General features: G+C 34.9%; 1 protein-coding gene across 1 annotated transcript in view; it reads right to left on the bottom strand.

Moving 5' to 3' along the window:
* The window catches only part of DDX10 (DEAD-box helicase 10), a 251,244-nt gene that overhangs the window by 200,495 nt on the left and 38,527 nt on the right, over positions 1 to 12,222 (bottom strand). The window contains exons 10-13 of the mRNA XM_057553611.1: positions 8,252 to 8,353; positions 6,977 to 7,064; positions 3,537 to 3,625; positions 360 to 834 (exon numbers count right to left, since the gene is read on the bottom strand). Of these exons, the coding sequence (XP_057409594.1) occupies positions 360 to 834; positions 3,537 to 3,625; positions 6,977 to 7,064; positions 8,252 to 8,353 (754 nt within the window). The remainder of the gene's footprint in view (positions 1 to 359; positions 835 to 3,536; positions 3,626 to 6,976; positions 7,065 to 8,251; positions 8,354 to 12,222) is intronic.

Consider the following 12,222-nt stretch of genomic DNA (forward strand, 5'->3'; position numbering starts at 1 on the left):
GTAGTATACTACGAATCACAATGAAGGATCCTCACATCATAAACCACAAAACCCCATCACCTTATTACTTAATGTTATAATCATGACTCTGGCTACTTTTTAAAACATGCATCAGAAAACCAATAAATGAAAAGATTAAAGCTGTCAACCTCTTAGAATTCCCAAAGTTATGAAAAATGAGAATTCTTTAGCACTTATTCCATCTTTAAAGATGGAGAAGGAGGGAGAGTTCACAGCATAGAAAGTCATTCTACAAAGTTCTCCTGGTTATTTTCCCATAGTTCCCCAAAGGCAACAAGAAGCACGTGGTAAGAAGTGGTAGGAAATAACAGAAGATCCTCCACTAGGGGTAAACTTACCTGTAATGTTTTATTCTCTTTAAGATCCAACCCAAACACATTGTGCCTCTTCACCTTCAAGAAGTCAGCATTGAGGCCATCGTCCTCCTCATCATCATCTCTGTTCAAGAACTGCACAGGAACTTCTCTGTTCTTCTGTGACTCTTTGTTGCTAGGGACAGATTGAGGTTGAGACCCTTTTGTTTTTCCCAGTTTCTCTTCCATTTCTTCTTCACATTCTTTCTCTTCTTCCTCTTCATCACTAATACCACGAGCCAGTCTGTACTCTGTCCCTTCTGCTATTTTCCCACTTTTGTGGAGAATAGACATTTTCTCATTGAAGTAGGCTCTAAATTCTTCCACTTCATCATTGGTGAGGGAGAGAGTCCTTGGCTCAATTACTTTATTATCTCGGCTCACTACCAGTTCTTTGCTGGGTTGTTTTTGCATTCTCTGAAGAAATCTTACCCGTGGTGCCACAGCAAGACCAAGAGACCTTAAATATGAGCAAATGAAAACAGTTACCTCAGTACACTGATGGTGTGTTTATGAGTTTATTATGAAATGGTTTCTCAGGAGTTGAGATTTTTGGAACTTTTTTTTTAAGAAAATGTTCCTCTGAGATACACCTCAATCTTGACACGTTAGGTGATCTAAAAGATAATGAATACCTGTCAGAAAATATTGGAGATACCCCATTTTCCATTAAGACGGTAACACGGTTACCAAAATAAAGGGTATGAGACCAGAAACAAGGAAACAGTGCAACTACTAGATCTGCCTATTTCTAGTATAACTCTCTCAGCCTCAGCTTTCTCAAATGTGAGATAACAATACCTACCAGGCCTATCTCACAGTTGTTTTAAATATCTGATGTACTAACTATATGAAAATACTTTGTAAAATATAAATACTAAAGCTGGAAAAGACATGACCATGAAAGAACCAAACACAGTTCTCTGCAACGAATGCACTCAAATATTATCATCCTCCCTTCTAACACACAAAATGTGGCACAATCACTTCTATAAAAAAGGATTTTTAAACTTGAGACCAAAAAAGAAAAAAAAAATCTTATTTTCTCCTTCTAAGATCAAGATTTACTTTATGGTCAGGTCTTTCCCAGCTTCTAAGTTCCCACAAATGGATTGAAAAGAAACTCTTAAAGCAAGGTCTGCTGTAATAAAAAGCTAACATTAGAAAATGGACCGACTGCCTTTTTCCTATAAGACACACTTCACAGAAACTGAGAGGTGTGGTTGTAAAACCTGGACTCATAAATAGAACTGTTGAGGTTAAAATCCTGGCTCTGTCACCTATTAGCTGTATGATCAAAGGACATTATTAAACCTCTCTATACCTCAGTTCTCTCATTTGCAAAATGGCATGACAAGAGCACCTACATTGTAGGGTCATTATAAAAATAAAATGAGTTCACGGAGGCAATGCATCTAAAAGAGTGCCTAGCACACACGCAGCCACTACTGAGCACTTGTCATTATTACTGTTATAGGGGATACAGTTAGGATCACAAACTCAGTACGCATCAGAGCATTTCTCTCAGTGTATTACAGTTACGTTTACATGTCTTTCTCTGCTACTAAACTTGGACCTCCTTTAAGGTAGAAGTACATAACCATACATCTATAATTTTAATGCCTAGCTCAATGAACTAGACATATTAGGTATTTAAAACATATTTCTTTAATTTTTAAAAAAGTATTTTACTAATATAAATAAATAAATAAAGCATATTTCTTCAGTAAAATCGTTTTTTAAACCTTTATTTTATCCTACATACATAGCACTGTTTTAGGTATCAAAGGCTTCTAAAGGAAATTATAGATCAAGGAAATTATACATCTAAAATCCACAAAAATTAAATTAAAACACCAAGTTAAACTGTACCAGTAATTGAGGCTCAGAATTTAACTTTCTGCTTCCCTAAGCATCACCAATAAAAAGCAAAGGTCTTCAACTGTAAACAGATGAGATTTACTGGCATCTGTGGCAACAAAATGTCCCCTAAATATGGCCCTGCAGCATTAAAAGACCTTTGCCTCTCCTCTTTGCTAATATCTCAACTGTGTCAATGAGAAAACCAGGAAACCAGGATAGAACTTCATAAAGTACAAAAATCAGCTAATAACCTAAACCATGAATCATATTCAGAAATTGTAAAATTCGTAAAGAGATAAGCAAACAAAAACATGTTATCCATGGCATGTGATTTTCCATCCATTACCTAAACAAAAAGTCAGTGACCTTACTTTGTTATCTAGCAAATTAAATGGCTCTAAAATGTTACAACTGACAAATTACCTGTTATACTGAACTTGCAATCTAACATGAAGAATGGAAAACAGCAGCTCACTCGGATACAAGTTTTTATTAGACTCAACTTAAAGGTAAAGGTACTCGAATTCCTGGAAAGCAGGCCAAATACACAGACCTTGCTTTGAAAGTATATATTTCATCACAGACTAGGAGATTTCAATCTGACATTCAAAGTATGAGTAACCTTAAGGGTGCTTCTATAGGATTTTGTCAATGCTTTTCCCACAGGTGGGACCCCATTGAAAAACAGATGCTCCTCCTTTATACCTGAAAAGGTTAGGAAAAAAATCCTTCAAATACTAAGCCAAAACAAGACCAAGAGTTCCATTTTCATATAATAGTAACCACAATTACTAAAGAGAGACATTTTGCCATGGTAACTGTGAGCACCTGTAAGAAACACCAAGACACAAAGAATATCCAGGCAATAAGCAGCATGGGAAACCAATCTAAAAGAAGGGAAGAACTGACAAAGAGACTTGCATCCAAAGCATAAAAAGAACTATAGTAAACCAAGCCAGCTTTTTAGAAAACAAGAGGACTACAGACATTTAAAGATTTCAAAGAACGCTTGTCAATTGCTCTCCATCTCCTTCAAGCCCAAACTACAGGAAACTGCCAGTGTAACTTTCAGGAATTCATACTTACAAGTAAGAAACTTCTTCCTGACTGAAAATCCTGACTGAACTGAATGCTCAATAAGTTTTCTACAGTTTATATAATCTTTTTCTCTGCAAATCTTCAACAGATTCTTTTAAGGTAAGGCAGAGTGGTTTAAACTAAGACTCTCAGAACCAGGTTTCAAACAAATTCCCTCTAACTTTAAGGATTCACAAGCAAAACTATAATATGAATACTTACAGGGCATATTCAGGTATAGGTAACTTGCTCACATCAAATACTTCTTTATCCTTCATCAGATACACTGAACGTATGTAGGAGACAAAACACTGTAAACATAAAAGGTTGAAGTGTAAGATATATACTAGTCAGAAATGGAAAATGAATTTTAACTGAGATAAAAAAATTAATCAAAGGGATAAATTCAACAGTAGTGAAAAACCTCAAAAATAGCTGAGTATATGTCATCCCACAAAAGCAAAAAACGTACCTTTTTCGAATTGTAATATTAGAAAAGACTTTAAATTTGGTTTCATCAAGCCAACTCAACATAAAACATAACCTTCTCAAAAAGCTATTCTAGAAGTTAATATCATTCAGGTGCATTAATAGGGAAAAACACAGGCTTTGGAATAATACCGTTGAAATCTGAGCTCCACATCTTACTAGCTGAGCAAGTTTCTCATTTCTCGTCAGTTTCCTCATCTATCGAACATAATATAACAGTACCTTCTACTTAAGAGTGTTATGAGAATTAAATGAGAAAAATGCATGTAGAATACTTGGCATTTCTTCTGGAATACATTAAGTACCAATGAATACCAGTTATAAGTAATAATTATTACTTGAAAACATCCTTTGACTACTACAACAAAATAAAATTTTACTGTACTTATATTAAGCTTAACAAAATCATAACAGGAAAAGTTTATTCCTAAAGCTTTTTCTTTTTTATTATAATTTCAAGTAATTACTTGTCATTATAATTTCAAGTAATCTGTCATTAACTTGTAATATTTTTCTTCTGTTTGTGTTAAAAAAAAAAGAAAGAAAGTAAACTATCTTTATGCCAAGAGCTATTACAAACTAAAAAGTAAACATGGTCCTGGATCCTCTGTCAGTCTGTAAAATAAACAGGCAGCAAAGATGGTGAAACACATGTAAGCAGGAGCTTTATTTTTTGATTTCAAAATTAATTTTTGTAAAATATATTTAATTTCCATTTCTATATTTCCTAAACTTCACATTTTCTCTAACTTTACACTAATCCTTTCTTCAAACCATTTACACTAATCTTCAAACCATTTTCCCTGTCTCCATAGGCATTAAAATGAATAATTCAAGGATAATTTTTTCCCCTACAATCGTCCACAAGAAATCATCCCAGTTGCTTATTGTTTTTGTTCTATCCAGATTATAATCAAAAGCTAGAAAATCGCTTCTGTGAAATTAGATAGCTTGCTGCAGCTGACAACAGTTAGCCGTTCTGCTAAACCATGAGTGACACCCATTAAATCACATCATTTATTTCAATGTGCTTTTCTATAATCTTGTTCTGGAAGGCTCATTTGTTATACACAGAAACCAGTGAAACAACATCCTTCCAGTGTTTCATATTTCCTGATTCATAATAGAATGACCTACGTATGCACAAAGTCATGACATCAGAATTCATGTATATTATTTTCAAATGTGCATACTATTTCCAAAGCTTCTAAAAGATTTAACTCCTAGCTTAAAGTATGTCTGCTAGGCAAAACATGCACACAAATGTTTCCATGCCTAAATATATGCCCAAAAACTAAGAAAAAAAAAAATCTGTTTACAGACCCTTTTCATTAGATTTCAGGTGAAGTGAGCTTACAGAAGTTTAACTACGCACAGTTCATTATTTGGTTATCTTATACTTTGGAATTAATTTCTCCTGATGTATCATGGAAGTTCTGAAGAAAGACCTGGATTTAAATCTTAGGTCTGCCACTTAACAGCTACGTCACCCTGGATAATTTTTAATTTCCTCAGCTCCTATTTTCCCATCTATAAAATCAAATCAATATCACCTACCTCACAGGTTGTTGGCAAGATTAGATAACACAATGCGATCAAACTGTCATGTAAAAAAAAAAAAAAAAAAAAACCCAACTGTCATGTAATAGGGTCATGCTGCAGCTAAGTGCCTAGCACATACTAAGCATCTGAATTTTAGCTTTCATCATTAATGTTGGTATTTTAAGCACAGCGACAATAATTTGATAAAATATAACCTAAGTTAATTTTTTGAACATAAGATCTTCTCTTTAAATAAAACTTCTTTGCTTAGAATATCCAGTTTCAAAACCATCACACAAAAGGCTGACTACTGACTTTTTCTGCTCAGGCTCCTCTATCTACTGAGGATGCCCTTTCCATGCCTCCTCTTTATTTTCTTCCTCCAATCTCTGAATCCCTACTCTTTAACTCATTGTTGAGTTATGGGAGATGTAGATGCAGATATCCTATGTAGATCTCGTAACTAAAATATAAGTAAAAGAGTATTGAAAATGAAGAACTTCATAACAGGGACTCAAATATTCGTCAATTCAAAGATTGGACAGTTGTAAGCGCAACGCAAAATAATTTCACATCTTCCTTTTCTAAAGATCTACTGCTGGGTACTCTAAGCACTAAAAAATAAGTATACCTAAAAGTGACAATTCTTTGTGTATTTGCTAATCAAGAGGATTTCTAAGTCCAAAAAAAGCAGTTTGGGAACACTGTCACACTTATAGATTAAAATCTCATTCCAAAAGAGAATTTAGCAAGAGTGCTATGCTTTCTAGAAATTTAACCTAATATAAGATATTAATTTTAGGGCTTCCCTGGTGGCACAGTGGTTGAGACTCTGCCTGCCAATGCAGGGGACACGGGTTCGAGCCCTGGTCTGGGAAGATCCCACATGCCGCGGAGCAACTAGGCCCGTGAGCCACAATTACTGAGCCTGCGCATCTGGAGCCTGTGCTCCACAACAAGAGAGGCCGCGATAATGAGAGGCCCGTGCACCGCAATGAAGAGTGGCCCCCACTTGCCGCAACTAGAGAAAGTCCTCCCACAGAAACGAAGACCCAACACAGCCATAAATAAATAAATAAATAAATAAATAAATAAATAAACCCAAAGTTAAAAAAAAAGATATTAATTTTACAGTCAAGAAAGTGCAGTCAGAAGTTAATAATCACTTTACTGAAGAAATCAAAAGTTGATAACTTTATCAAGTATATTAGAAATCCAGCCATTGTGCACTTAAAAATCATTAAGAGGATTTTCTATATGTCTGACAAGATTATGGACAAATAATAGACATTTTTCCAAGTTACTATAAGAAATATATACTTTTAGGACTTCCCTAGTGGTCCAGTGGTTAAGACTCCACGCTGCCACTGCATGGGACATGTGTTCAATCCCTGGTTGGGGAACTAAGATCCCACATGCCACGCAGTGCAGCCAAAAAATTTTTTTAAAAAAAGAAAGAAAGAAATACATAATATTTTCAAAGTTAAAGAATAAGTTAAATTTACCTGAACATTATACTACCTGAATATCTGAAGCATAACTATGCAACCTAGAAGTAGTAGAAAATGATACAACATAACTTAATTATATGCTCTATTCCAGTGAAGGTATCAAATTCAAAAATGACTTACCCTTTGAGCTCTTTCTTTTAAATCTTGATCTTGAGCTAAAAACGATTCCAATTTTTTCTGAACATCTGTAAGTTTTTCTGGATTGATTCTTTTGTAACAAAAAGATAAAGGTTAAACTAAGACATCTCTATTTCAGAAACTGAAAACAGTACATAGCATTTTCTATTTTCCTCAGTATTTTTATAATCTATAACATTATTTCTCATCTATGACCCAGATTAGACTGAAATTACACTAGACAGAAATTTGACTCTGCATATTTTGAATAATGCAGGAAAAAGAAATGTAAAATTAGACATTTTCTCTAAACAACCCATGCTGAGTGAGTGAAAGATTAGGTTAACACCACAATTAGCAATGTTCACTTCTTAATTCTTTAAGGATAGAAAGTAGCCTCTTGTGGGAGGTGGATCATCAATGAAATGGAATAAATGAAAGCAAACGTCATTTTTATACGATTTCCATTTTCAGTCAAATACCGTAAAACAAAAGTCAAATAATAAACAAGTAGCCAAGGATATAAATAGTTTTCCTTATCTAGAAATCAGGCATAACATAATAGAATGCTTACTTAAATCTGCCCAGGTTTAGAATGAAAATTACAGGAAAGAATGTAATTCTTACAAGCATCTATTCTAGGTTTCACAAAGGAAACTCCACTTGTTTCCCTGATTTTAGACTGAACAATTTTGTTCCCGAAAAGCTGGAGTGGTAATAGGTGGTGGCAGATGAGGTGTTTTTTACTTTTTTTATTACAGAAAATATCAAAATATACAAAGGTAGAAAACTTTCACTCAGCCACAACAATTATCAACTCACACCCAATCTTGTTTCATCTAAACTCTTATCCACTCCTCCACCACATCTCACCACCCTCCCAGGTTATTTTCCTCCAAATGAAAGTAGGGTGTTTCAAGGGTCCCAATATAAGTGAGACTACAATCAATTCTGCTGACACTTCAATCTAAACATCTTCAATGACAGGAGAGGACAATCCTCTGAAATAGACAGACAACCCCAAAAATAAGTTCATCCAAGAGGTTTAATCCTTTCAACCATCAATGCCTCCTGATGCTAATAAGGTCTCTTTTTCATCTTGTTTTCTCCGCTGACAGTCTTCTAAAAAAGTTGTTAAAAACAAAACAAACAAAAAGTCCAAAGTCAGACAGCAGAAAAGCTTAGAGGGAGCAGGGAATTAGGTATACATAATTAGGCATAATAATTCCATGCCTTCATTTTTCTAACAATAATATCAAGACAGCAAATAGTTCTTACTTGATTTCCTTCACAGGCACTTTCTTCTGAAGAAGCTGCTGCACCATCCCTTTTTCTTCTGAGGGAAGCAAAATTAATAAAGCTTCACCATCCTCTTTGTACCTAGACAAAAAACAAACAAAATCTCTTCCACATTAATGCAATCTGCACTTTACATTTTAACAGTCTGATGAACAGGTAACAAGTTCACCAAATTAGTAAATATTAGGAATACCATTTTTCTTAACATCTGTGACAACAGAAAACTAGGGCTCTTGAACACCTTTCTCAAAATTCATCACTAGTTACAGTTCCCATTGATTTTTAGGCTATACCACAGTAGAAGAAACAAATCAATTAAGAAGAATTTCTTAAATAACGGTCTACCTATAGCAAGGAGACAATTTCTCATTCAAGTCACAAGACTGCTGTAATAAAACTAATCATTTAATAAACATGGCTCCCAATACATTAAGGAAATCTAATCATCTTCCTGGAAATTTTTCTTCTACGTTGGGAATAACATGGTTCAGAGTTCAGAGGCATCAGTTATAAGGAATGGATCTCTGCTCCGCTGAAAAACTTACCTCTAATCCGTGATTTCTCTTCCTTCACCTAGTATAGGTGCACCAACAAAAATTTCTATGTAAGTGGGCCATAAGGCACCCCATAGTTACTTAAGCTTCTCGTGCTACTTATATACAGATTTCCTTGACACCTTAGATATTACATGCAAGCAGTAAGACAGAATAGAATCAGGTATTTGTAGAAATTTCTTAAAGACACAAAAGAAAAAGTAATCTCAAAGCATTCTCTTCAGGGTTCATGCTATAAATATGAGGGGCAAATAAATTTTTATATTTAACCAAATAAACTATTTACTGAGAAACTTTGTGCCAGGTATAAATTGTGAAGAACACAAATAAACAGAAGATGAATATCCCTGCCTTCAGTGATCCAACAATATGGTTACCAGAAAAGACAAACTCACACAAAAGCAAGAGACTCAAAAACCAGTCCCAAAATGGTAAATCACCAAGTGTCAAAGGATAACCACTGGCAATAAAGCGCCATGAACTCAGAAGTGAAAGGAGGACACTAAGGGTTAGCCAGAGAAAAAGAGAAACATGTCACAGCAGATGGAATTTGAGGTGGGCCTTAAAAATGGATAGAAAGGGAAAAGCTAAGGTATTCCAAAGAGGAAAAAATGGCATGAACAAAGGAGCGGGAACCAGAAAATACAAGACAAACACAGAGTAAACTAAAGATAGGAGAAATTCAACTGAAGCCAGTGTATGTAAGTGCACAGCAGGAAAGATTGCCGGAAGGTACATGAGAGTCCGGTTTTAGAGGACCTTGGATAAGTCTCTAGAGAGACCAACTACCACTGCATAGAAGCAGACCTTTATCACTGTACACTGGAGGGAAACTGACTTTGTTGACTTATTGTCAATCCAAAGACTGAAGAGCAATTTTTACCTCACATGTTGATTTCAAAATTCTATTCCTACACAAAAGGGTAAAGAAACTCCAGTGTAATACTATTACAAAAGTATGTGTGTTTATATATTTTTATGTGTACCCAGACACATAGAAAAGTATGAAATAAAACATCAAAAGTATTAAAAGGTTTAAGTTAATTCATAAATTTAAAAAAATTAAGGGGCTACTATATGCCAGGCACTGAAATAGAGTGATAAAACAGATACAGTTCTGGCTGTCACAGAGCTTACAGACTGTTAGGGATAGACATAAAACCCATAATAACAACAAAGTGATATGACTGCTACAGTAGACATATGGGAAGCTACAAGAACACATAACACAGAGCTCTACACAATGTGCTGTAGGAGTTTAAAAAAAAAAAACTGCCCTGAGAAAATGACATCTAAGAGCTGAGATTTAAAGAACAATTAGGAATTAGTCAACTGCTAGGGGAGAGTCAAGTTTTCCAGGGGGAAAACAGCATTTGAGAGAGTCCAGTTGGTAGTTTTGTCTACTTCGTGCTTGTTCGTTTTTTCCATGTTTTCTAAATGCTTGTGTATTAAACAGGGAGACGAGAGTAACTAAGCATACATTTACTCCTTTTACAAAGAATCTGTTTCGTAACTGAAAAACTTCTTCACTGTATTTTAATACAGACTAGTATGACCCAAATGTTTCATCTTAATTTACTATGAAGAAATATGAATTTAAAGCATTTCCCCTAAGCACTGTTGGACTAAACTATCTGTGAGCAGAAATTATTAGTCTATGAAGTAGTGAGGCAACTGAACAAACAAGATATCTGAGAGACATCACAACCTCTGAAATTCTAAAATTTTACCAAGGACAGGGTGAAGGTCAAAGAGGACAGATATCAGTTAATACTGATTCACTATGTATGCACTTACCAAATACCCTCAAAGCAGCCCAACTCTTGAGGTAAAATCAGTCACCTTCGTAAGTAAAAAAGCTTATTTCATGTGGCACAAAGAAAAACAATTAGGAATAAGGGAGATGAGTGGGTTGAAGGATAACAAACATTTCTAACATTCTACATCCAAATTCAGAGATGGAGAGAGAAAATCAAAAGGCTTCCAAAGTCTACTTAGGCCAGAGCTGTAGCAAAGGGGTAAAGAGAAATCTCTAGGATATCAAAAAGGAATCCAATGAAGATCTCGATCTTCAGACTGACTCATAAGCAAGAATAAGTCTAACAATCTACATCTATCTTATCTACCCATTCATGCATCCAGGGATAATCTAGGAGGATAAGTCACGAGTAAAGTCATAAAGGGGCCGTATTCAAACCTTTAACAGAATATACCTAACAGAATATACACATATAAGGCTAAGGTTAAGACAGACTGCAACACTGAAATTTAGAAGAAAAAGATTCCCAAAGGAAAATGGAAAAACATGTCCAAAGTCGAATCCCACAAAGCAAGCATCTTTTAATAAAGATCATCACTGGTTATTTTACCTATTTTACATCACACACATTTTTTCCCAGAAACAATGTAAAGCACAAATTATCTCCCACATACCAACACCCAAAATTTTCCAGTAAGCTTTTATTTCAAAAAGAAAAGCACTTTTAAAAAAGCATAAGCACATTTGTCCCCCTTTTTTAAAATGCTTACAAGAATAATCTATTTACCCATGAGCTAGCTTTTATATTTCCAAAGCAATATCCAAGGCCCAAGGCTAAATATATGCATAGAGAAATAAATGTTCTTCGTAAGACCTACATTTTAAAGTTCTATATATTTAGACAGATTATTTTAAGAAACACTGTAGGCATCAAAAAAAAAAAAAAGCCCTGCATCTGAAACACAACAAAAAGTCTCATTTTTACCATCAGTGTTAATACCATGTTACATTTATGTAACTCTTCAGAATTTATAATAAGTTTCATTTTACATTAATTTGCCAATCTTAAAAGCAAGCAACCAATAGAGGAAGCAAATAAAAAAGCTCCTGAAAGGCCAAGAAATTGGCCTAAATAAATAAATAATCAGCTGATGACTACACTTTCAATTCCATACTCCTTTTCAACTATACCAGGATTCTGTCCGGAAAGAAGGATCCTCAATAGATTGACCATAACTGTCTGATATCAGGAAACTTACTTCTACGCCCTACAGCTCACTTGTATCTCTAGCTAAAATAGGAGATCCAGACCACTGACTCTTGGATCCCAATGGTAATTCTTCCATTGAAATAACCTTGAAACAATATGGCCAGAGCAAAGGAAAAAGGCCTTACCATTCTGGCAATAGTTTGCCTTCTACCCAAGAACCATTAATCCTCCAATTCAGATTCCTCAACATAAACTCCATTCTAGTTGAGTCTTTAAATGGCCCTTAAACCTTGCTCACTCCTACCTTCAACAACTGCTGCAGCAGGATCTGACAGTGTTCACAACTGCCACTCTGAGTTCTCCCAGCCTGGTTCTCCAGGTTATCCATCAGGTTATAAAAGAATGTTTAGAATGATTCGACTTTTGT

Source organism: Balaenoptera acutorostrata, chromosome 9 (assembly GCF_949987535.1).
Source record: "Balaenoptera acutorostrata chromosome 9, mBalAcu1.1, whole genome shotgun sequence".
Lineage (NCBI taxonomy): Eukaryota > Metazoa > Chordata > Mammalia > Artiodactyla > Balaenopteridae > Balaenoptera > Balaenoptera acutorostrata.